At 47.4% G+C, this 27,569-nt stretch overlaps 1 protein-coding gene across 8 annotated transcripts in view; it reads left to right on the top strand.

Moving 5' to 3' along the window:
• Positions 1-23,006, top strand: part of LOC118400710 (actin remodeling regulator NHS-like) — a 109,419-nt gene extending 86,413 nt beyond the window's left edge. For 5 of the 8 annotated variants that reach the window (XR_008076241.1, XR_008076243.1, XR_008076240.1 and 2 more), the window contains exons 3-4: positions 3,104-3,235; positions 12,820-12,837. Coding sequence is in view for 2 of the 8 variants with exons in the window: in XM_052475784.1 (XP_052331744.1) it covers positions 3,104-3,235; positions 12,820-15,780; positions 19,399-19,552; positions 20,518-21,058 (3,788 nt within the window). In the remaining 6 variants the exon portion in view is untranslated. Of the gene's footprint in view, positions 1-3,103; positions 3,236-12,819; positions 15,781-19,398; positions 19,553-20,517 lie in introns of those variants that run through there. The other 3 variants (XM_052475784.1, XM_052475785.1, XR_008076242.1) reach the window with 2 other exon arrangements.
• The last annotated feature ends 4,563 nt before the right edge of the window (positions 23,007-27,569 follow it).

Here is a 27,569-nt window from a genome sequence, read left to right on the forward strand (position 1 = left end):
TAGAATTGGTTGTATCTAAATGACAATTTGATATATGCCTGTTGATATGGAGGATTGGTTTATGGTTCTGGGGTTTGAGTAAGGAGACAAAGCTGAATGATTTATTATGTCTATGCTGTCTGACTATGTGTGTTCTTTGCTATTAAAGGATCGCAGTTGCAATGCAGAGGGGGCTCTCAGAGAATTCACTGAGAGACACTGAATTACCTGAGAGTCACAGGGTTGTGATAGAGCTCATATAATTAAAGATGGACTTTGATAACTAACTCTGACTTGTGTGTGGTTTGCGCTCATGATTTGGTAAAAAGAGGAAATTTCCACGACATACTCCAATCTCCGCTGTGGAGCTTGGCAGCTCCTTCAGGGTTATCTTCGGTCTCTTTGTTGCCTCTCTGATTAATGCCTTCCTTGCCTGGTCTGTGAGTTTTGGTGGGCGACCCTCTATTGGCAGGTTTGTGGTGCCATATTCTTTCCATTTTTAAATAATGGATTTAATGGTGCTCAGTGGGATGTTCATAGTTTCAGATATTTTTTTTATAACCCTGATCTGTACTTCTCCACAACTTTGTCCCTGACCTGTTTGGAGAGCTCCTTGGTCTTCATATTGCCACTTGCTTGGTGGATCCCCTTGCTTAGTGGTGTTGCAGACTCTGTGGCCTTTCAGAACAGGTATGTATGTATATATAGTGAAATCATGTGACAGATCATGCACACAGGTGGACTTTATTTAACTAATTATGTGACTTCTGACGGTAATTGGTTGCACCAGATCTTATTTAGGGGGTTCATAGTAAAGGTGGTGAAAACATATGTACGCACCGTTTTACATTTTAAATTTCACTTCACCAATTTGGACTATTTTGTGTTTGTCCTTTACATGAGATTCAAATAAAATCCATTTAAATTACAAGTTGTAATTCAACAAAATGTAGCACACGCTCCAGCAGGTATATCTCTCTGGTCACCCCCAAAACCAATTCTTTCTTTGGCCGCCTCTCCTTCCAGTTCTCTGCTGCCAATGACTGGAACGAACTACAAAAATCTCTGAAACTGGAAACACTTATCTCCCTCACTAGCTTTAAGCACCAGCTGTCAGAGCAGCTCACAGATTACTGCACCTGTACATAGCCCACCTATAATTTAGCCCAAACAACTACCTCTTTCCCAACTGTGTTTATTTTTATTTATTTATTAATTTATTTATTTTGATCCTTTGCACCCCATTATTTTTATTTCTACTTTGCACATTCTTCCACTGCAAATCTACCATTCCAGTGTTTTACTTGCTATATTGTATTTACTTTGCCACCATGGCCTTTTTTTTGCCTTTACCTCCCTTCTCACCTCATTTGCTCACATCGTATATAGACTTGTTTCTACTGTATTATTGACTGTATGTTTGTTTTACTCCATGTGTAACTCTGTGTTGTTGTATGTGTCGAACTGCTTTGCTTTATCTTGGCCAGGTCGCAATTGTAAATGAGAACTTGTTCGCAATTTGACTACCTGGTTAAATTACGGTGAAATACATTAAAAAAATATATATTTTTTAAATAGGAAAAGCGCCAAGGGGGATGAATACTTTTGCAAGGCACTGTAGATGGCAGTATCCTTAATCTATAGATAGCAGTAGTGTTAATCTATAGATGGCAGTAGCGTGAATCTGTAGGTGGCAGTAGCGTGAATCTGTAGGTGGCAGTAGCGTGAATCTGTAGGTGGCAGTAGCGTGAATCTGTAGGTGGCAGTAGCGTGAATCTGTAGGTGGCAGTAGCGTGAATCTGTAGGTGGCAGTAGCGTGAATCTGTAGGTGGCAGTAGCGTGAATCTGTAGGTGGCAGTAGCGTGAATCTGTAGGTGGCAGTAGCGTGAATCTGTAGGTGGCAGTAGCGTGAATCTGTAGGTGGCAGTAGCGTGAATCTGTAGGTGGCAGTAGCGTGAATCTGTAGGTGGCAGTAGCGTGAATCTGTAGGTGGCAGTTGGGTGAATCTGTAGGTGGCAGTAGCGTGAATCTGTAGGTGGCAGTTGGGTGAATCTGTAGGTGGCAGTAGCGTGAATCTGTAGGTGGCAGTAGCGTGAATCTGTAGGTTGCAGTAGCGTGAATCTGTAGGTGGCAGTATCGTGAATCTGTAGGTGGCAGTAGCGTGAATCTGTAGGTGGCAGTAGCGTGGATCTGTAGGTGGCAGTAGCGTGGATCTGTAGGTGGCAGTAGCGTGAATCTGTAGGTGGCAGTAGCGTGAATCTGTAGGTGGCAGTAGCGTGAATCTGTAGGTGGCAGTAGCGTGAATCTGTAGGTGGCAGTAGCGTGAATCTGTAGGTGGCAGTTGGGTGAATCTGTAGGTGGCAGTTGGGTGAATCTGTAGGTGGCAGTATCGTGAATCTGTAGGTGGCAGTATCGTGAATCTGTAGGTGGCAGTAGCGTGAATCTGTAGGTGGCAGTTGGGTGAATCTGTAGGTGGCAGTTGGGTGAATCTGTAGGTGGCAGTTGGGTGAATCTGTAGGTGGCAGTAGCGTGAATCTGTAGGTGGCAGTTGGGTGAATCTGTAGGTGGCAGTTGGGTGAATCTGTAGGTGGCAGTTGGGTGAATCTGTAGGTGGCAGTTGGGTGAATCTGTAGGTGGCAGTTGGCGTGAATCTGTAGGTGGCAGTTGGGTGAATCTGTAGGTGGCAGTTGGGTGAATCTGTAGGTGGCAGTTGGGTGAATCTGTAGGTGGCAGTTGCGTGAATCTGTAGGTGGCAGTAGCGTGAATCTGTAGGTGGCAGTAGCGTGAATCTGTAGGTGGCAGTTGGGTGAATCTGTAGGTGGCAGTTGGGTGAATCTGTAGGTGGCAGTATCGTGAATCTGTAGGTGGCAGTTTGGTGAATCTGTAGGTGGCAGTTGGGTGAATCTATATTTCTCTGTTGATAGATACAGCTTGTGTCCTCTGCTTGTCTGACCTTCCCTCTTGTTCACTGTGGAAACATTAGTGAAGCTATAACTACTATAGCTTCTAGCTAGAACTACAGCTGTTGATCTCTGCTTGCTTCAGTGTGAGAAAGAGAGGAGAGGGTTTTGCTGCTGTCACTAACATACAAAGGTTTCTCACACGTTTTGTGTCTGTTCTGCAGGGGTTCAGTTCCACAGAGACTCTAGTGTGCACTGCTCGCTGATCCACTCTCAGTCCGTACTTCAGAGGAGGAGGAAGCTGAGGAGACGGAAGACTGTCATCGGGATTCCTAGAAGTGTTCAGCAGGACCTAGGTATGTTTAACCTTAGACCTACCCTTGAACCATATGACCTGTACTATTTATAGACCTAGATATGACTAATTGTAGTCCTAACCTTAAACCCAAACATTTGACATTTCGGTCATTTAGCAGATGCTGTTTTCCAGAACGACTTAGTACATTCGTCTTAAGTAAGCTACATATCAGTCATAGTAAGTACATTTTTCCTCAAAGTAGTTATCAGCAAAGTAAGAGCTAGAAGGGCGGGGGGGTGTCAAGTGCGAGTGTTGGTTCAGGATTATTATTATTTTTATTTGGGGGGGTCGAGGTGAGGGGAATTATTTCAGATACTGTTTGAAGAGCTAGGGTTTCAGGTTCTTTAAGAAGATGGGCAGGGACTCTGCTGTCCTAGCTTTAGGGGGAAACTGGTTCCATCATTGGGGTTCCAGGACAGAGAAGAGCTTGGACTGGACTGAGCGGGAGCTGCCAAGAGGCCAGAGGTGGCAGAACGAAGTGCTCGGGTTGGGGTGTTGGGTTTGAGCATAGCCTGAAGGTAGGGACGGGCAGGCCTTCCCTGGGAGGAAGAGCAGTTCCGTCTTGTTGAGCTTGAGGTGGTGGGCCGACTTCAGAGCGGAGATACCTGCCAGGCACACAGAGATCCGTGTCGTCACCTGGATGTCAGAAGGAGAAAAGTAGTAGTACAAAAAGAAATTCAGCCACGTTACGGACACCGCCACACTTCCAGACAAACTAAACACCTTCTTTGCCCGCTTTGAGGATAATACAGTGCCACCTTTGTGGCCCGCTAACAAGGACTGCGTGGCTCGCGTGAGTAAAACATTTAAACTTGTTAACTGGCTGCCCCCAGGTGGTGAAGGTAGGAAACAACTTCTCCACTTCGCTGACCCACAACACTGGGGTTCTCCCCCCAAGGGTGTGTGCTCAGCCCCCTCCTGTATTCCCCGTTCACCCATGATTGCGTGGCCATGCACACCTCCAACTCAATCATCAAGTTTGCAGACGACACAGTAGTGGGCTTGATCACCAACAACGACAAAACCGCCTACAAGGAGGAGGTGAGGGCACTCTGAGTGTGGCATTAGGAAAACAACCTCTCACTCAATGGCAACAAAACAAAGGAGATAACCGTGGACTTCAGGGAGCACCCCTCTATCCACATTGAAGGGACAGCAGTGGAGAAGGTGGAAAGTTGAAGTTCCTTGGCTTACACACAGGGCCTTGAGGATGATTGGCACAGGGAAGTCTTGTACATCCTTGGTCTTTTCAGGATCCACATGAATGCTGTCAAAAGACAATATGGCCGAGGAACTTCAGGGAGGTTTGGCAGAAGTTGCTCTTCTTCATATTCAAGGTCAGACCAGCTTCTCTTAGCTTGTCCAACACTGCTTGAAGATCTTTAGTGTTGTTCTCTGGTCTGGGAGTAGATAATTATATCGTCCAGGTAGTGCAATCTCCATCAGTCTTTGGAAACTGGCAGGTGCATTCTTTAATCCAAAAGGCATCACCTTAAAGGAAAACAAGCCCTTAGCACAGACAAAAGCAGTGTCCTTGCTTTCCTGGTCCATCTCAACCTGCCAATAGCCACTATTGAGGTCAAGGGCAGTGAACACAACAGCGCCAGACAATGTCTCTAGGATCTCTTGAGTGTGTGAAGAGGATAGACATCAGTCTGGGAAACATTGTTGGTCTTCCTATAGTCCACACACAATCTAAGACTACCAGTCGTTTTTGGGACGAGGACAACAGGAACAGCCCAGGGAGAGGAGGAAAGTGAAGTACATACATCAGCATTATTCTGCAGCTGTTCCAACAGCCTTAACTCCTCTGGCTGTTCCAGCTGAGCTCTTCTCACAGCCTGTAAAAGGAGATCATCAGAAGGATTACCAAGGGTTAGTGGTACTGGAGCAACGGCAGAGGAGACTGCCACATTTGGACCCCAATCATGTAACTTTGTAGCTTCTGATTGGAAGAAATGCTTCTCGCTCTGTGTGGAAATCAGTAGCAAATCAGTAGCAAAGTATTGAGAAACTTTTGTCATTGACCAAATACTTGTTTTCCACCATAATTTGCAAATAAATAAATAACAAATCCTACAATGTGATTTTCTGGATCTTTTTTTTCTCATTTTGTCTGTCATAGTTGAAGTGTACCTATGATGAACATTACAGGCCTCTCTCATCTTTTTAAGTGGGAGAACATGCACAATTGGTGGCTGACTAAATAACTTTTTTGCCCTACTGTAGGAGCGGTTACACAGGCGGAACTCTACCTCACTCCATCCAAGTGGTCGTTTAGCCTCACCATCAGCCAGATGTAGTGGACCTTCCTTCTGTCCAAGTCAGCAAGTTGTATTGTGGACTTTTAACCTTCTTCCATAGTTTCTCATTGAGCAGTGTGTACGATGACCCGGTGCCCAGGATGGTTCTTCCTGTCCAAGGGCCTATGGACAGGGGTAACACCAGTTGGTGTAGTATTGACTGTAAGGAAGGGGATGGCGATGGGAAAAGCAAACCATGCAATAATCTGAGACTCGCTCAGAAAACACATTTTCTGCCATGTTGGAGTCAACAGAAATCAGAAATCACATTATAAATATTCCCTTGCCTTTTGATGATCTTCATCAGAATGCACTCCCAGGAATCGCAATTCCACAAAGTAGCTATTTTTGTTAGGGTGTTAGGTACACGTATCCAAACGCTTGTGTAGGTCAGGCATAACGTCGGACAAAAACTTCAAAAAGTTATATTACAGGTCTTAGAAACATTTCAAACTAAGTATAGAATCAATCTTTAGGATGTTTTTATCATAAATCTTCCATAAAGTTCCAACCGGAGAATTCCTTTGTGTGCAGAGGAGCCATGGAACTCAGGTCGATTTCATGTGAAATGCGTGTGAACAGGAAATGACTCTCTGCCAGTAACCTGACTCATTTCCCTCTCATTCAGCCCCACAACACAGTAGAAGCCTCATTCAAGCTTCTAAAGACAGTTGACATCTAGTGGAAGCCCTAGGAAGTGCAATTTCATCCATATCCCACTGTGAATTCAATAGGGCCTGGGTTGAAAATCGACCAGCCTCAGATTTCTCACTTCCTGTTTGGATTTCTTCCATATGAGTTATGTTATACTCACAGACATCATTCAAACTGTTTTAGAAACTTCAGTGTTTTCTATCCAATACTAATAATAATATGCATATATTAGCAACTGGGACTGAGGAGCAGGCTGCTTACTCTGGGCACCTCTGGGCACCTTTCATCCAAGCTACTCAATACTGCCCCTGCAGCTATAAGAAGATAACTGGTTATTTTGGCAGGTTCAAAACCTACAAGCGGTTGCAAGTATTACTTTACTGGCCACATCTGAGCATGGATATGAAGTCACACATCCAAATCTGTCAGGTTTGTCAAAAGGTACAAACTAGAAGGCAGAAAGCCTGCTGGCAAGATGCAGCAAACTGTGGTTACCTGACCTTGGGAAATGTTAGGAGTGGATTTTGTGGGTCCATTTCCTAGAAGCTCTAATCAGAATGTGTACATGCTTGTTTTTGTTGAATACTATTCCAAGTGGGTGGAGCTGTTTGCGCTTCATCAGGCCACAACGAGGACCGTCTCTTACATCCTCATGAAATATATCCTGACTCGCTGAGGAGTGCCTGATTACATCCTGTCTGACTGAGGTTCCCAATTTGTCTCTGATCTCTTTTGAGGAGACCTGCCAAAGATGGAACCCGAGACAGAAGTTGATCACGATCTATCACCTACAGACCAACTTCACCGAGAGGGTTAATCGAACAATGGTTGCTTCCTATGTAGGGACCCAGCACAAACACTGGGACAAGCACCTTCATGAGTTTCGATTTGCCCTGAAATTCCGATTTGCCCTGAGTCGTCCCCTCCGAGGACCCTTGGATATGGTGCTACAAAACCGTCAGGTTACTCCAGACTTGGCATGCTATGACCAGGTAGTCCATTTCCACGACTTTAGAGCTCTCGTCTCAAAGAACATGATCCAGGCCCGACTCAAACAGAAGAGAAATTATGATGAGAACAGACGAGACATGCAGTTCCAGCTTCGTGATCGGGTGTGGTTTCGCTCTCATCTTTACTCGAAAGCTGAACAATTATTCTCGGCCAAGCTCGCTCCTAAATGGCAAGGACCATATAGGATTGTGGAGCAGATGGGCCCTTTGAACTACCGAGTGGTGAAAGAGGACACGGGTGAAGATCTGCACGTTGTCCATGTCTCACGCCTTAAAACCTGTTTGGGCAAGGCGTTCCGCTAGCGACCCACCCCGATAACATCCGGTGAAATTGCAGAGCGCCAAATTCAAATGAGATAAATAGTAATAATAAACATTCAAGAAAATACAAGTGATATACATTGGTTAAAAGATGAACTTGTCAATCCAGCCGCTTTGTCGGATTTAAAAAAGGCTTTGCGGTGAAAGCATAACAGCGCCCCACACACAAGCATACAAACATTTTCCAACCATGCAGAGGAGTCACAAGTCAGAAATGGCAATAAAATAATTCACTTAACTTTGAAGATCTTCACCTGGTTGCAATCACAAGGGTCCCAGCTACATAACAAATGGTCCTTTTGTACGATAAAGTCATTCTTTATATCCCTAAAACTCTTTTGTTGGCACATTAGGTTCAGTAATCCATTGGCTCAAAGGCGGTCAAAGCATACATCCTAATAGTACTGGTAAAGTTCGTTGAAACATGTCAAACGATGTTTATGACAAATCCTCAGGGTGTCAATTATCTAAATAATCGATATTTCAACCTGACAATTGCGTATTCAATAGAAAGGAAATAGACAGTCACATGAAAGTCATGCTCGCAAACCAGTACTGCATGATTCCATAGACCCCTGACCAAAAGGGATTTTTCTTTGTTGTTTTAGAAAACAAGCCTGAAACCATGTCTAAAGACTGTTGACATCTAGTGGAAGCCATGGGAACTGTAATCTGGGCCCTAACCCATTACATAGTCAATAGGCTTTCAATAGAAAACCACTCACATCAAAATAATCCCATTTCCTGGATTTTCCTCAGGCTTTTGCCTGCCATATCAGTTCTGTTATACTCACAGACATCATTTTAACAGTTTTAGAAACTTCAGAGTGTTTACTATTGAAATCCTAGCTTCTGGGCCTGAGTAACAGGCAGTTTACTTTGGGCACGCTTGTCATACAAACCTCAAAATACTGCCCCCTAGCAGGGGCCTGTTACCCCCCCGGCTGAGGAATTGGAGGAGATTGAGCGCCGCAACGTCCTGGATATCTTTGGAGTGATTAGACTTTTCTCTGATTCCCAGACCCAGAAGTCTAACGCCTTAAGGCCTGTTACCCCTCAGCCGAGGGGCGGAAGTGCCACAAAGTCCCGGCCCGGCCCTGAATCAATATTTTCTCTGGTAATGCAATTGAAGGCATCACACAGTGCATGTGGTGGGCTATGTGAAGTGACCTATCTGGTACCCCTAACAAACACTAACCTCAAAACCGTTACAACTCCTTCGCTCAACCATCCTGCTGGAGGGACACCGATCCCGTCCCGGTCATGCCTGCAGGCCTAGGCTACTAAGCGACTGCAAGTGAAGATCAAAAATAATCATTCTAACTTTTCTACAGCCTAGTTGGCTCACCAATACTTGTGGGTGTTTTAATTAAGCAACAATGTGATGCCTTCAATTGCATTAGCCTACTTTATTCCAATAGTAATTTGTAATGGATCCATCCAGATGTGGTCAGAAACCAGTGCATGTGGTGGGCTATGTGGAGCAATGGGTGAAGTGACATGCAAACACCCATTAATACATTTAAAATCCATAAACTAGGTGAAAGTCTATTGTCCTGCTGAGAGCCCACCAAGGGTGGATGGCTTCTTTTTTGTATTCCAATTTATTGGAAAGGCTGCTAAAACAACCCACCTGGTCCAAAGCCTTGTTACCTACTCAAATCAAATGTATTTATATAGCCCTTCTTACATCAGGTGATATCTCAAAGTGCTGTACAGAAACCCAGCCTAAAACCCCAAACAGCAAGCAATGCAGGTGTTGAAGCACCGACTAACAGAACAATGCACTTTCACTCCATTCTGCCTGACTCTCTGCCACTCCATTCTGTTACTCCATTCTGTCAGACTCTCTGCCACTCCATTCTGTTACTCCATTCTGCCTGACTCTCTGCCACTCCATTCTGTTACTCCATTCTGCCTGACTCTCTGCCACTCCATTCTGTTACTCCATTCTGCCTGACTCTCTGCCACTCCATTCTGTTACTCCATTCTGTCAGACTCTCTGCCCCTCCATTCTGTCAGACTCTCTGCCACTCCATTCTGCCTGACTCTCTGCCACTCCATTCTGCCTGACTCTCTGCCACTCCATTCTGTCAGACTCTCTGCCACTCCATTCTGTCAGACTCTCTGCCACTCCATTCTGTCAGACTCTCTGCCACTCCATTCTGTCACTCTCTGCCACTCCATTCTGTCAGACTCTCTGCCACTCCATTCTGTCAGACTCTCTGCCACTCCATTCTGTCAGACTCTCTGCCACTCCATTCTGTCAGACTCTCTGCCACTCCATTCTGTCAGACTCTCTGCCACTCCATTCTGTCAGACTCTCTGCCACCAGATACTTCTTTCTATTGTTGTTATCTATTCGGTAACATTCCACAAGGAAATGTAATACATAAACACATTAAATAGCTCTGGTCTGGGAAATATGTGAAACCATTTTTATTTATCTGTGCTTAGTAGCCAAGGTTATATAGCTGCGCCATTAACTTGTTATTTTAGCAGACATGTATTTTAAGAATACAATGTAATATAACAGACCATTTTAGTTTCTCTTAGAATAAAAACCTTACTAAAACTGTTCAACCTTAGTGTAACATCAGTTCTAGTAAGTAATAAGCTACGGACCAGTTACAGCTTCTTCTGAAAAAGTAGAAACAAAAGTACATTTTTCTGAGTGTGCACACAGGACAGAGCAATTCTTACACTATTGTTCTAAATTCAATCACCTTCTTCATCCTCATCATTAAATTATAATACATTTTGTCACCTCCGTTCAACAACTCCAAATCGCTTTTGCATGTGCTCCAAAGGGATAACCTAAAAAAACATAATATAGGCTAATTAAATAATTGAAAGGAAAATGTTGATTTATTTATTAGTCTAGTGGTTAGAAGTATTTTAGACACGCAGTGCCTTCAGAAAGTATTCAGACCCTTGGCTTTTTCCACATTTTGTTTCATCACAGCCTTATTCTAAAATTGATTATGTACATTTTTTTACTCAGCAAACGACACACAATACACCACAATGACATCACAATACACCACAATGACATCACAATACCCCACAATGACATCACAATACCCCACAATGACATCACAATACCCCACAATGACATCACAATACCCCATAATGACAAAGTGAAAACAGGTTTAGAATCTTTTGGCTGATTTACAGTATTCAGACCCTTTGCTATGAGACTTGTATTTGGAGCACACCTGTGGTAAATTCAATTGATTGGACATGATTTGGAAAGGCACACACCTGTTTATATAAAGGACCCACAGTTGACAATACATGTCAGATAAATACCAAGCCATGAGGTTGAAGGAGTTGTCTGTAGAGTTCCGAGACAGGATTGTGTCGAGGCACAGATCTGGGGAAGAGTACCAAAACATTTCGGCAGCATTAAAGGTCCCCAAGAACACAGCGGCCTCCATCATTCTTAAATGGAAGAAGTTTGGAACCACCAAGACTCTTCCTAGAGCTGGCCGTCCGGCCAAATTGAGAAATCGTGAGGAGAAGGGCCTTGGTCAGGTAGGTGAACAAGAACCTGATGGTCACTCTGACAGAGCTCCAGAGTTCCTCTGTGAAGATGGGAAAACCTTCCAGTAGGACAACCATCTCTGCAGCACTCCACCAATCAGGCCTTTATGGTAGAGTGGCCAGACGGAAGCCACTCCTCAGTAAAAGTACAGAGATCTTTGATGAAAACCTGCTCCAGAGTGCTCAGGACCTCAGACTGTGGCAAAGGTTACACAGCCAAGACAATGCAGGAGTGATCTCTGGACAAGTCTCTGAATGTCCTGAGTGGCCCCGCCAGAGCCCGGACTTGAACCAGATCGAACATCTCTGGACACAACTGAAAATAGCTGTACAGCAACGCTCTCCATCCAACCTGACAGAGCTTGAGAGGATCTGCAGAGAAGAATGAGAGAAACTCCCCAAATACAGGTGTGCCAACCTTGTAGCGTCATACCCAAGAAGACTGATGGCTGTAATCGCTCCCAAAGATGCTTCAACAAAATACTGAGTAAAGGGTATGAATACTTATGTAAATGTGATATTTCATTATATATATTTTAGCAAAAATGTCTAAACCTGTTTTTACAGGTTAGACTGTAACTTAACAAAATGTGGAAAAAGTTGAGTCTGAATACTTTCTGAATGTAACATGTGACCCTCATGTTAGGCCTCATGTAAAATCCTTGTCGAAAGTGCAAAGTTTGCATGACAAACAGGTGCTGTTAGATTGGGGCGGCAGGGTAGCCTAGTGGTTAGAGCGTTGGACTAGTAACCGAAAGGTTGCAAGTTCGAATCCCCGAGCTGACAAGGTACAAATCTCTCGTTCTGCCCCTGAACAGGCAGTTAACCCACTGTTCCTAGGCCGTCATTGAAAATAAGAATTTGTTCTTAACTTACTTGCCTAGTTAAATAAAGGTTAAAAAAAAAAAATTAAAAAAAAAGATTACAATATCATTTATCTGCCTGTTTAGAACAGTGTAAACAACACTGCACAAATGAGAAGTAATACCAGTCTGTTCTAATGAAACAAAATTGTAAAGCCTTTACTATAGAAAAGTTTAACAGCCGGATTTGTCCAATTGCTTTATCTGACATTTTGCTGTTGACTTTATAATGCAGGGTTAAAGATGGAGAAAACACCTGTCTCCTGAAAACACCTGAGATGCACCCTTCCATGAATGATGTATACGGTTAAGATAGTCAAGCTAGCTACATTTTCAGATATTGGTTAGCTACCTGCTACGTCATGAGTTGGGATTATGGTTAATCTTTTTAGCTAGCTACATGTCTTAACAAAAGACTCTACTATGCAGCTAACCATTTTGGGTGTGTTTTGTAAATTCAGTCTGACCTCCTGTCTCATTCTGACCCTGACCCACTCCTCCTGTGTCTAACCCTGACCCACTCCTCCTGTGTCTAACCCTGACCCACTCCTCCTGTGTCTAACTCTGACCCACTCCTCCTGTGTCTCTGACCTGGTGTCTCCTCCGGTGTCTAACTCTGACCCACTCCTCCTGTGTCTCTGACCTGGTGTCTCCTCCGGTGTCTGACCCTGACCCGGTGTCTCCTCCGGTGTCTGACCCTGACCCCTCCTCCTGTGTCTAAATCTGACCCTGACCCACTCCTCCGGTGTCTAGCTCTGACCCTGTCTTCCGGTGTCTCTGACCTGGTGTCTCCTCATGCGTCTGACCCTGACCCAGTTTCGTTGTTTCCTGCGTCGGACCCTGGCCCCTCCTCCTGTGTCTAACTCTGACCCTCTCCTCCTCCAGATTCTGATGAGTCTCCGGGCGCCAGAGAGCGGACAGTGGTTGTCCGATGCAACGCTGCGCTCTGTAGCGAGGACCTGTGCTGTCGTCTGAACACCAAGAAGGACTCTGGCTGCCAGACTGAAGATTTCCCGGTCTGCGCGCCGTCCCACTGGAGGGTCCAGTACCAGCGTGGTCAGCAGGGGGTCAGCTCCGCCCTCGTCCCGCTGTCCCTCTCCACTGGGAACATCTCCTCTCTACTGGACACTTCGGAGCACAACACCGCCATGTTCTCCTCTTCGCTGGGGGTACGCCTGCGGTCACGCAGCCAGCCAAGGGAGGGGAGGAGACTGATTGAGGTTCACCACCACAGTGAGGAAGAGGAGCTGTCTCCTTCCGAGACTGATGACTTCCTGTCTGGGTTGGGGGAGCTGAAGGAGAAGTGGGGGGAGGGTGCAGATGACCAATCCCAGCCGGACCACCCTCTGGCCAGTCTGAAGTACCAGCAGCGCACTGGCAGCCCCTGGCTTGAGAGGGGCCAATCCCGCCTCCCACAGAAGGTTGACATGGGCAGCTGTGAGATGTCCTCCAGCTCAGATACCTTCTCCAGTCCGCTCCACTCTACATCCACCAGGCGGGTTGTTGGGTGTCAGATGGACCATAAAGACGACCACCAATCTTCTAGTGGGAACTGGAGCGGCAGCAGCTCAACATGCCCTTCCCACACCTCTGAGACCCTCCCCCCGGCTGCCTCCCCCCGGCTCACTGGCTCCTCCCACTGTGACTCGGAGCTGTCGCTGAACACCGGCCCCCACGTTACAGATGACCCCGCCCCCATCCTGGACCCATACCATACCGACCGGCAGCTGGACGATGCAGGGGTCAGCATGGCTAGTGATGGGGAGTGGAGTTACCCCCACCCTGACTCCAGGCTCCATGACTTCAGCCCTGAGCGCTCCAGAGAGGGGGAGGGGAGTTTGGGGTACCCCAGCTTTACCAGCATGGCTACCTGTGAGAGCTTCATTACAGACAAGCCTCCTTCTGAGAAGGCTGACACTGTATCATACTACTCCATAGACAATGAAGGATACTACACCTCCATGCACTTTGACTGTGGTCTGAAAGGGAGCAAGAGCTTCATGTATAACTACTCTGACTGTGGACAGGAGCACATGACTCTGGGGAGACGCTGTCTGACATTGAGGAAACCTAAGGCCAAGCCCTCTGCCCCCAGACGCAGCTCCTCACTAAGGAAGATCAGCGGGGGGGGGGGTTCTCCTGATGACCACAGTGGGCAGCAAAGAAAGTCATGTTCCCGAGAGAGGAGGTTACAGCTGGACCTAGAGGGCTCCCTGGGCCACCCTAACCTCCCTGACCCCCACCCTGCTCTGGGAGGGGAGGTGGGCTTGGGGGGGTTAGGGTTGGAGCAAGACCCTCTGGAGCCCCTATTGGCCCTCGAGACCTGGCGGAGGGAGGACACCGAGGAGATGCCGGGCTCCGGCCTGTTTGGTTCCTCTGACAGAGGCTCCTATAAAGATGAGGGACCTGTCCAGTCAGACTATGCAGATCTCTGGCTTGTGAATGACTTGAAGTCAAACACTGACCCCTATCGCTCTCTGTCTAACTCCTCCACTGCTACCGGTACTACTGTTATAGAATGCATAAAGTCTCAGGAGAGTTCAGAGTCCCAGACCTCCCAGTCAGGATCCACCCCCTCACTGCCATCAGTAGAAGACTTCAAGATGTCCTCCCTGCCCTCAGTAGAAGGGGACTTCAAGATGTCCTCTCCAGAGAGGCTGGCTGGCTTAGTGTCACCATCTAGTGGCTACTCCAGCCAATCCGAGACCCCCACCTCTTCCTTTCCCTGTGCCTTCTTCCCCAGTCCCCTGTCACCCACCAATCAGAAGAGGAAGCCCAAGATTCCAGAGAGGAAGTCATCTCTGTCCATCACCTCCACCAGAGATCTGGAGCTGCCAGTCATCCCCCCCAGCCACCAGAACCTCAGTGCCCTTTACAGCCCTAACCCTACCAGCTCTCCTCCAGTCTCTACCATGCCCCCAGGCCACAGGAACCAGCTCTACCTCCTGCAGCAAAGCAAGCAGACGGCAGCGGCTGAGGCCAGAGTGGCAACCGAGACCTCCAGCAGTCTTCCCATGACCATCACCCCCACCGTGCTGCACTCAGTCCAGCTGAGGTCTGTGGGGAAGCAAGGAGAGGGGAGCCCTGCCCGGCCCGGCCCAGATGTTGCCACCAGACCCAAGTGTCCCACTGTGAACATCAGCCCCCCTTCCAGCAGCAGTTCCCCTGAGTCTACAACCAGGAAGCCTCCAGCCTACAACTCCCAGGTTCCCTCCTCTCAACAGTACTGTGAGTTACTGTTGGCCCCCAGTGAAGGCTCCGTCCCTAGGGACCCAGCAGGTCACAGTAGTGTGAGGTACAGGCAGGACAGACACCCTGCTGAAGCCCAGTGGCGTACCACCGCCTTCAGACAGCCTGTAGACCAAACACTGGCAGACCAGGAGAGACTACCAGACCAGGAGAGACTACCGGACCAGAAGAGACTGGCAGAAGAGGACCATACCATCAGAAACCAACACCAGCCCCTCCTAGACCAACACCAGCCCCTCCTAGACCAACACCAGCCCCTCCTCGACCAACACCAGCCCCTCCTAGACCAACAGTCCCTGCTAGACCAGGAGGTCTGCCAGAGGGGGGCTCAGTCCACAGGGGTGACCCCAGGTCAGGAGGTAGAGGAACATAAAGCTCTATTCCCTGGGAGTAGCAGCAGTCTGGAGGCAGAACAGTACCGACCACTACCACCTGAGCCATCTGAACTACAGAGACCTGAAGACCTTTCAGTGTTTCCTGGTCAGCACAGCTTAGCCACAACATCAGAGAGTCGAGACGAAGTGCCTGTTAAAAGTTATCAGTCGGAAACATTGCAAGCTTATCCAATCAGCGATGTGGCTGGCAGACAAGAGGAGTGTAAGTATTCAGGAGTTCCAACCATTAGTGCCTCTCAGGATAGCAGCAGGAAGGAGTAGAGGAAGGATCTACCTCCACACCAGGGTCACCCCAGACACCCACTGCCCCAGACGCACCCACTGCCCCAGACGCACCCACTGCCCCAGACGCACCCACTGCCCCAGACGCAGAGACTGCCCCAGACGCAGAGACTGCCCCAGACGCAGAGACTGCCCCAGACGCAGAGACTGCCCCAGACACACCCACTGCCCCAGACGCAGAGACTGCCCCAGACGCAAAGACTGCCCCAGACACAGCCACTGCCCCAGACGCAGAGACTGCCCCAGACACAGAGACTGCCCCAGACACACCCACTGCCCCAGACGCAGAGACTGCCCCAGACGCAGAGACTGCCCCAGACGCAGAGACTGCCCCAGAGGCAGAGACTGCCCCAGAGGCAGAGACTGCCCCAGACGCAGAGACTGCCCCAGACGCAGAGACTGCCCCAGACGCAGAGACTGCCCCAGACGCAGAGACTGCCCCAGAGGCAGAGACTGCCCCAGACGCAGAGACTGCCCCAGACGCAGAGACTGCCCCAGACGCAGAGACTGCCCCAGACGCAGAGACTGCCCCAGACGCAGAGACTGCCCCAGACGCAGAGACTGCCCCAGACGCACCCACTGCCCCAGACGCAGAGACTGCCCCAGACGCAGAGACTGCCCCAGACGCAGAGACTGCCCCAGACACACCCACTGCCCCAGACACAGCCACTGCCCCAGACGCAGAGACTGCCCCAGACACACCCACTGCCCCAGAGGCAGAGACTGCCCCAGAGGCAGAGACTGCCCCAGAGGCAGAGACTGCCCCAGACGCAGAGACTGCCCCAGACGCAGAGACTGCCCCAGACGCAGAGACTGCCCCAGACGCAGAGACTGCCCCAGACACACCCACTGCCCCAGACGCAGAGACTGCCCCAGACGCAGAGACTGCCCCAGACGCAGAGACTGCCCCAGACTCAGAGACTGCCCCAGACGCAGAGACTGCCCCAGACTCAGAGACTGCCCCAGACGCAGAGACTGCCCCAGACTCAGAGACTGCCCCAGACGCAGAGACTGCCCCAGACTCAGAGACTGCCCCAGACGCAGAGACTGCCCCAGACACACCCACTGCCCCAGACACACCCACTGCCCCAGACGCAGAGACTGCCCCAGACACAGAGACTGCCCCAGACGCAGAGACTGCCCCAGACGCAGAGACTGCCCCAGACACACCCACTGCCCCAGACACACCCACTGCCCCAGATGCAGAGACTGCCCCAGACTGCAGAGACTGCCCCAGAAGACAGAGACTGCCCCAGACCAGAGACTGCCCCAGACACAGAGACTGCCCCAGACTCAGAGACTTTGCCCCAGACATTAGACTGCCCCAGACCACCCCTGCCCCAGACACACCCACTGCCCCAGACGCAGAGACTGCCCCAGACGCAGAGACTGCCCCTGACGCAGAGACTGCCCCAGACGCAGAGACTGCCCCAGACGCAGAGACTGCCCCAGACGCAGAGACTGCCCCAGACTGAGACTGCCCCAGGCAGAGACTGCCCCAGACTCAGAGACTGCCCCAGACGCAGAGACTGCCCCAGACACACCCACTGCCCCAGACGCAGAGACTGCCCCAGACACAGAGACTTGTCACCAGACGCTAAAACTGCCCCAGACACACCCACTGCCCCAGACACAGGTGCCACTGCCCCAAATGTAGACTGCCCCAGACGCATAGACTGCCCCAGTTATCCAGAACTGCCCCAGACGCAGTTACTCCCCAGACGCCTGTTCTGCCCCAGACACACCCACTGCCCCAGACACACCCACTGCCCCAGACACACCCACTGCCCCAGACGCAGAGACTGCCCCAGACGCAGAGACTGCCCCAGACACACCCACTGCCCCAGACACACCCACTGCCCCAGACACACCCACTGCCCCAGACACACCCACTGCCCCAGACACCCCACTGCCCCAGACACACCCACTGCCCCAGACACACCCACTGCCCCAGATACCCCCACTGCCCCAGACACCCCACTGCCCCAGACACACCCACTGCCCCAGACACACCCACTGCCCCAGACACCACTGCCCCAGACACACCCACTGCCCCAGACACACCCACTGCCCCAGACACCCCCACTGCCCCAGACACACCCACTGCCCCAGACACACCCACTGCCCCAGACGCAGAGACTGCCCCAGACGCAGAGACTGCCCCAGACGCAGAGACTGCCCCAGACACACCCACTGCCCCAGACACACCCACTCCCCACCACTATTCTGTTACACCCACTGCCCCAGACATTCTGTTACCCCACTGCCCTAACACACCCATGCCCCAGATACCCCACTGCCCCAGACCACCCACTGCCCCAGACACACCCACTGCCCCAGACACAGAGACTGCCCCAGACAACCCACTGCCCCAGACGCCCAGTCCCCAGACCAGAGACTGCCCCAGACACACCCACTGCCCCAGATACCCCCTGTTGCCCCAGACGCAGAGACTGCCCCAGACGCAGAGACTGCCTGTTACACACCCACTGCCCCAGACACACCCACTGTTACACCCAGACAACCCACTGCCCCAGTTACACACCCACTGCCCCAGACACACCCACTGCCCCAGACCACTACTGCCCCAGACACCCCCACTGTCCCAGACCACCCACTGCTGTTACACCCACTGCCCCAGACACAGAGACTGCTGTTACACCCACTGCCCCAGACGCAGAGACTGCCCCAGACGCAGAGACTGCCCCCAGACGCAGAGACTGCTGTTACACCCAGTCCCCAGACCACCCACTGCCCCAGTCCTAACCACTGCCCTGTTAGACTGCCCCAGACCACTACTCTGCCCCAGACACTACCCACTGCCCCAGATACACCCAGTCCTAACCACTATTCTGTTACACCCAGACTGCCCCAGACACACCCCACTGCCCCAGACACAGAGACTGCCCCAGTTACACCCACTGCCCCAGACCAGAGACTGTTACCCCAGATACCCCCACTGCCCCAGACACACCCAGTGCCCCAGACCACATTCTGTTACACCCCCTAGACACACCCACTGCCCCAGACACAGAGACTGCCCCAGTTACACCCACTGCCCCAGACCACTAGACTGTTACCCCAGACACAGAACCAGAGGCAGAGACTGTTACAGACCAGAGACTGCCCCAACCACTAGACTGTTACACCCAGTCACAGAGACCCCCAGAGGCAGAGACCCCCAGACACAGAGACTGCCCCAGACACACCCACTGCCCCAGACACACCCACTGCCCCAGACACAGAGACTCCCCAGACACACCCAGTGCCCCAGACCACCCATTCTGCCCCAGTCACTAACCACTGCCCTGTTACACCCAGTGCCCCAACCACCACTCTGACACCCCAAACACAATGCAGGGCTACTGCAGTAAAGTTGAAACATCAGACAGCCGTTCAACTGTTGCTGTCATTGACTAGAAGACAGGAAATCTTTTAAAAATAGTCCAGACGCTCTCTTATACTAAGGATTGTGAGATGCCTTTAAACCAATCAAGCTTTGTCTTGTACATTAATCCAGCCCACCCCTGTTTTCCAGATTCCAGACCCAGTGACAACTCTATCTTTTCTCTGAGTGAGGAGACCAAGGCTGAGGGTGACGTCTTCCTGTCGCCCACCAAGGCTGAGGGTGACGTCTTCCTGTCGCCCACCAAGGCTTGCACTACAGAGGAGCTGTTTGCCATGATACACCGGTGGGTTTCTGGTGACAGTTTGATTTGTCACTAAGCTAAAACCTTGTTTTGACAGAAAGAAACACAGGTGCTCTAACTGTTACAAATGTAACTCTGTTATCCATAACCCTAACCCCTGTTCTGTTATCCAGAACCCCTGTTCTGTTCTGTTATCCAGAACCCCTGTTCTGTTATCCAGAACCCCTGTTCTGTTCTGTTAACCATAACCCTAACCACTATTCTGTTACACCCAGTCCTAACCACTATTCTGTTACACCCAGACCTAACCACTATTCTGTTACACCCAGTCCTAACCACTATTCTGTTACACCCAGTCCTAACCACTATTCTGTTACACCCAGTCCTAACCACTATTCTGTTACACCCAGACCTAACCACTATTCTGTTACACCCAGTCCTAACCACTATTCTGTTACACCCAGTCCTAACCACTATTCTGTTACACCCAGTCCTAACCACTATTCTGTTACACCCAGTCCTAACCACTATTCTGTTACACCCAGTCCTAACCACTATTCTGTTACACCCAGTCCTAACCACTATTCTGTTACACCCAGTCCTAACCACTATTCTGTTACACCCAGTCCTAACCACTATTCTGTTACACCCAGTCCTAACCACTATTCTGTTACACCCAGTCCTAACCACTATTCTGTTACACCCAGTCCTAACCACTATTCTGTTACACCCAGTCCTAACCACTATTCTGTTACACCCAGTCCTAACCACTATTCTGTTACACCCAGTCCTAACCACTATTCTGTTACACCCAGTCCTAACCACTATTCTGTTACACCCAGACCTAACCACTATTCTGTTACACCCAGTCCTAACCACTATTCTGTTACACCCAGTCCTAACCACTATTCTGTTACACCCAGTCCTAACCACTATTCTGTTACACCCAGTCCTAACCACTATTCTGTTACACCCAGTCCTAACCACTATTCCACTCTCCTTCATAGATCCAGGAGAAAAGTTCTAGGTAGGAAGGACTCTGGAGAGTTAAGTGCTCGGAGCAGTCTGTGTGCCCCAGTCACCCCACCTGGCAACACTATGACTTCTCTGGTGAACCCCAGCACCCCAACCACCCCCACTGGCCCCCAGAAGGCCCCGGGGCCCATCTACCGCAGCATGAAGAAGTCCAGCACCTCCCACGAGGAGTTTAAACTTTTACTCCTGAAGAAAGGCAGCCGGTCAGATTCCAGCTATCGCATGTCAGCCACAGAGATCCTGAAGAGCCCCATCAGCCCCAATGCCCCTGGAGACCCCCTTGCTGAGAAGCCCCTCTCCCCTCCGCCAGGCACGGAGAAGCTCCCCAGCCCCTTCACAGAGGGCTTCTCTCCTAAAGGCCTGTCCACTGCAGCCTGTCCCAGACAGAGCCGATCCCGCATCCCTCCTCCACCCACCAGCAGCCGCTACAGCATCCGCAGCAGGCAGCACCCAGCCCCCATGCAGGCCATCTCAGAGGGCGAGACGGAGAACTCAGACAGGAGCCCTTCCTAACATACAGCACCTTCCACCTATCAGAAATGTAAAACAGAGGAACATCTTAAGGTTTTAGAACACATAGTAGAGAACAACTGGACCAGAATGACTTAGAACATTTTAACTGTGTCTAACTATTTATAATACAGTATGTATTTCTGCTTTTAGATTTTGGTATTGAAGGAAAACTGAGACTTAAGAACAGAATTGAGAGAGAGAAACTTCTGTAGCTATGTTCTATTGAAAAAAGAAATGCTTTTTAAACTGTTAGGAAAGTAAACCGGAATATGTACTGTGCTATATGAAGGCTGTTTTTCTATCAGGGCAACCTTGTGTTGTCGCTCTACAGAAAATACATGGGTATCTTCCATTGTAACCGTAACCCTTAATCCTTAACCCTTTTATGATATTGCTGGAAAATTCCACATGTATAGAATATATCGGTATAATGAGATTTACAGTATAATATATTCACTTTTCACTAATGGTGTAAAAGTTGTGAAATACCTTAGAATAACACAGTATGAGTCATAATACCCATAAAGGATGGCAGTCAAACAGGTAAATGGTTCGTTTTCCATCATTCATTTTTCCCATAGAAACATGTCAAATAAGGGCTGTGTTTCATGGCCTTATTTCTATTGCAGCATGTTGGATGACTGTCATTCATATTCCATTCACCCAGTTCAATGTTACTTCAATAGGTTTAGGATACTACATGATACTCTGATTCTCCCTATACCCATTATGAGGTTGCTACACCCTAGCCTATGAATTCAAGTTTTCAACATAGGTGTACACAGGCCGAGAGAGAACTTTGAGATGATAGTGATCCATGGACAGACAGTGATGCATTCAATACCACCTTGCACACTCCTGCCTGTATCTAGCGGATCTGGGGTGTAATCATTAGTCCAACATTTGCAAACAAGAGTTTCTATTGGACAAATTAATGTATTTTATCCCCGTTTTGTTTACATCCGTTTTAAAGAAACATTTTTCAACAGAATCGGCAGAATGAATACATCCCTGATCACACATAAACACAGTTCACTTTCATAGCAGCCACGTTGTATTCATTCTAGCCTCTATGCACTCTCCTCTCACCTTTTCCCTTCGCTTGTGGACTTCAAATGAACCACACATCAGTTGTATTTGACCAAGCAAAAAAACCTTTCCAAGCCATACCATGTTATAATCGCTACACACAGCCTACATCGTTGTCCCCATATTAACTAAAGTAACGTCCTAGTCAACTTAGCTCATATAACTAATGTGTTAGCAAACCAGCTACAATCATGCAGTAACGTTAGTGTTTAGTCAGTAAGCAGTTAGACCGTCGGGGCCCCGGTGGCAATACATTACTAATACCAAATGCTTACCTTGACTTGAGTTCCAGTGTTGTGTTGGATATTCATAGCCAGCTAGCCAACATAGCATCCCTCTGTTTGAGCTGGGTGTTTGAGTAACTAAACTAGCCAGCTACATTTACTAGCTAAGTGAAACTAAGAACAAATGTATTTGTTAAACTGTTCAACTATTGTCTCTCTCTCGGAGACAACTACTCACCACATTTTATGCACTGCAGCGCTAACTAGCTGTAGCTTATGCTTTCAGTACCAGATTCATTCTCTGATCCTTTGATTGGGTGGACAACTTGTCAGTTCATGCTGCATGAGTTCTGATGGGTTGAAGGACGTTCTCCGGAAGTTGTCATAACTGTAAGTCTATGGAAGGGGGGTGAGAACTAAGAGCCTCCTAGGTTTTGTATTGAGGTCAATGTACCAAGAGTAGGACCAACGCTAACTGTCCTCTGGCTACACCATGGTGCTACCCGACAGAGTGCTATTGAGGCTACTGTAGACCTTCATTGCAAAACTGTGTTTTAATCAATAATTTTTCTTGATGGGAATATATTTAGAATAGTTTTATCTAAAAAGGAGAACTTTTTCAATGTTTTACTTTTTTTTTAAATATAATTCACTGAGGAGGATGGTCCTCCCCTGCCTCCTCCGAGGAGCCTCCACTGGTTAAAGACTGTCGTGACGTTTTGATAACCGTTTAAATCTCTTTAGGACAAGGTGACTTTTGTCAATATATTTGCTTGTATTTACACCCCCCCCAATGAAATGCTAATTACAATGGCTGCTAATGTGGCTATCATAAAGAACAACAAATGCCTTGATAATATGGACGAGACAACCGAATCGAGGCAGAGAATCTCTGGATTAACTATTTAATGTTAGCTAAATGTAGTAATGAATACATTGGCTAAATTTGAACTGTCTTGTGCAAGTTTTACATTGACACAATACCTGTTAGCGAAGGTGTCAGCTAGCGGTGATATAATAATATAATAATAAATAATATAATAATATAATAATAAATAATATAATAATATATATAGCGGTGATGTGGATTTGTAGTTTTGACGTCTACTTTGATGCTGATTAGCATTTTCTAATCTGAGAGTGAATAAATTTGATTTGATTTGATTTGATCTGAATAAATGTGAATATTGATGAGTATTGATAAGTCACCCTGCCCTAGAGAGATTTACACGGTTATCAAAACGTCACGCCATGGTAAGCCTACACGAAACACAGCCCTTGTTTTAAGGGTCTCTAAAATCCCCTATGGGAAAAATGTATGGTAGAAAAACGATTGGAACCATTTCCCTGTTTGACCACTAGGATTTATGGGTATTATGACACTGCCACTGTGGGACTCTAAGTCTATGGCATATGTCTTGCTTTTTAATAAATATTATTCCTCTACTATAAATCTAATAAATAGTAGCCTAGTCCACATTTCCTCTGGTTCAGCAGAATACAGTACTACTGTAGTACAATATATATAATATGTGTATTTATATATATCACACACATGTGTGTGTGTGTATATATATATATATATATATATATATATATGTGTGTGTGTGTGTGTATACATATATATATACACATACATGTGTGTGTGTGTGTGTGTGTGTGTGTGTGTGTGTGTATGTGTGTGTGTGTATATGTATATACATATATGTGTGTTGTGTGTGTATATGTGTGTGTTTGTGTATATATACATACATACGTACATACATATTCACATCAGAACAGTCTCAATTTGTCGGGGCATGGACTCTACAAGATGTTGAAAGCGTTCCACAGGGATGCATGTCCATGTTGACTACAATCCTGCGTAGTTAAGTTGACTGGATATCCATTGGACCATTCTTGATACACACATGAGACTGTTGAGTGTGAAAAACCCAGCAGCGTTGCAGTTCTTGACACACTCAAACTGGTGAACCTGGTACCAACTGCCAAACCTTGTTCAAAGGCACTTAAATATTTAGTCTTGCCCATTCACCATCTGAATGGCACACAATCCATGTCTCAATCGTCTAAAGAAGGATTCCCCTTCATCTACATTGAGGTGAATGTGACATCAATAAGTTTTTTTTAACCTTGATTCAGCTAGTCAGTGTCATGGGAAGAGCAGGTGTTTCTAATGTTTTGTACACTCAGTTTATATTTTAGTTACATTAAAGTGCCTTAAGTATTCAGACTCCTTGACTTTTTCCACATAATTGTTAGGTTACAGCCTTATTCTAAAATGTATTAAAAAAATGTTTTCTCAATCTACACACAGTACTCCATAATGACAAAGAAATATTTGCAAATTTCTATACACTGAGTGCACAATTATTAGGCAAATTGTATTCCTCGGGAAAAGTTTTATTGTTGAACAAACACAATGCTCTCAGTCAATACAAAATGTTATTAAACCTCAAACCTGAATGTTTAACAATGGAAAAGTGATTTTTGTCTGTCTCTGGAATATATGTGTGCCGAATTATTAGGCAACTAAATTACAAAAATATTGTTTCCCAAATTACTTGTTTGTCAATGTTTTGAGTAAGTGTAACAAATATGTTGTGGTCCTTCTGTAGCACAGTTGGTAGAGCATGGCGCTTGTAACGCCAGGGTAGTGGGTTCGATTCCCGGGACCACCCATATGTAGAATGTATGCACACTGTAAGTCGCTTTGGATAAAAGCGTCTGCTAAATGGCATATATTATTATTATATTACAAAATGACAACATTTTTGGCCTTTCAGAATTATTCAGTGACCAATATAGCCACCCTTCTTTTCAATAACTGCCATGAGCGTTTCATCCATGGAGTCTGTCAGTTGATTGATCTGTTCACGATCAACTTTCGCTTTAGCAGTAACTACAGCCTCCCAAATGCTGTTCAAATAGGTGTCTTCCCTCACTGTAAATCTCACGTTTTGAGAAGGGCCCACAAGTTCTCAATAGGATTTAAGTCAGGTTAGGAAGGGGGCCATGTAATTTTTCGGGCATCTTTGAGGCCCTTGTTGGCTAGCCAAGCAGCGGAGTACTTGGATGCATGTGATGGAGCATTGTCCTGCAAAAAGATCATGGCCTTCTTGAATGCTGAGGACTTCTTCCTGTACCACTGCTTGAAGGAAACTGGCAGTAGGTTTGGGAGTTGAGTTTCAGTCTGTCTTCAAACCCAAAAGGTCCAACTACCTCATCCTTAATGATGGCACCCCATACCAGTACCCCTCCTCCACCTTGCTGGTGCCTGACTCGAAGTGATGCCCTGTGCCCATTACTGATGCACCCATCCATCTGGTCCATCAATAGTCACTCAATTGATCTGTTCATAAAACCTTTGAAAAAATCTGGCTTCAGGTAATTCTTTGCCCAATCTTGACACTTTAACTTGTGAATCTTTTGGTCAGTAATTGTGGTCAGCTGCTGTACAGTGATCAGTAAGCTGCTCTGACAGCTGAGGCTTAAAGTTAGAGAGGGAGATACAAGTCTCCAACTTCAACGATTTTTGCAGGTCATTCCAGTCATTGGGAGCAGAGAACTGGAAGAAAAAGGCGGCCAAAGGCTTTGGGGATGTCCAGTGGAATATACCTGCTAGAGCTACGGGTGAATGTGGCTATGGTGACCAGTGAGCTGAGATAAGGCTTTACCTAGCAAAGACTTATAGATGACCTGGAGCCAGTGGGTTTGGCGACGAATATGTAGTGAGGGGCAGCCAACTAGAGCATACAGGTCACAGTGGTGAGTAGTATACGGGGCTTTGGTGACAAAACGGATGGCACTGTGATAGACTACATCTGAGTAGAGTGTTGGGGGCTATTTTGTAAATGACATCGCTGTCAACTATGACAGAGAAAATGAGAAAAGAAATTCCAGAAAATCACATTGTATGAGTTTTAATGAATTTATTTGCAAATTATGGTGGAAAATAAGTATTTGGTCACCTACAAATAAGCAACTCTCACAGACCTGTAACCTCTTCTTTAAGAGGCTCATCTGTCCTCTACTCGTTACCTGTATTAATGGCACCTGTTTTAACTTGTTATCAGCATAAAAGACACCTGTCCCCAACCTCAAACAGTCACACTCCACTATGGCCAAGACCAAAGAGCTGTCAAAGGACACCAGAAACAAAATTGTAGACCTGCACCAGGCTGGGAAGACTGAATCTGCAATAGGTAAGCAGCTTGGTTTGAAGAAATCTGTGGGAAGACATACAAGACCACTGATAATCTCCCTCGATCTGGGGCTCCACGCAAGATCTCACCCCGTGGGGTCAAAATGATCACGAGAACAGTGAGCAAAAATCCCAGAACCACACGGGGGGACCTAGTGAATGACCTGCAGAGAGCTGGATCCAAAGTAACAAAGCCTACCATCAGCAAGGGCATTGAAGATGAAACGTGGCTGGGTCTTTCAGCATGACAATGATCCCAAACACATTGCCCGGGCAATGAAGGAGTGGCTTCGTAAGAAGCATTTCAAGGTCCTGGAGTGGCCTAGCCAGTCTCCAGATCTCAACCCCATAGAAAATCTTTGGAGGGAGTTGAAATCCGTGTTGCCCAGCAACAGCCCCAAAACATCTGCATGGAGGAATGGGCCAAAATACCAGCGACAGTGTGTGAAAACCTTGTGAAGAATTACAGAAAACGTTTGACCTCTGTCATTGCCAACAAAGGGTATATAACAATAATAATAATAATAATAATAATATATGCCATTTAGCAGACGCTTTTATCCAAAGCGACTTACAGTCATGTGTGCATACATTCTACGTATGGGTGGTCCCGGGAATCGAACCCACTACCCTGGCGTTACAAGCGCCATGCTCTACCAACTGAGCTACAGAAGGACCACAAAGTATTGAGATAAACTTTTGTTATTGACCAAATACTTATTTTCCACCATTATTTGCAAATAACTTCATAAAAATCCTACAATGTGATTTTCTGGATCTTTTTTTCTCATTTTGTCTGTCATAGTTGAAGTGTACCTATGATGAAAATTACAGGCCTCTCATCTTTTTAAGTGGGAGAACTTGCACAACCGGTGACTGACTAAATACTTTTTTGCCCCACTGTATATATGTAATGCTTCAGGTGTCGTAGGTGTGTGGAGTCAAACGCAGGAGACAGTGAGTGCAAAGCTGTGCGTCTTTAATAGCACCAACG

This window comes from Oncorhynchus keta, chromosome 22, assembly GCF_023373465.1.
Source record: "Oncorhynchus keta strain PuntledgeMale-10-30-2019 chromosome 22, Oket_V2, whole genome shotgun sequence".
NCBI lineage: Eukaryota > Metazoa > Chordata > Actinopteri > Salmoniformes > Salmonidae > Oncorhynchus > Oncorhynchus keta.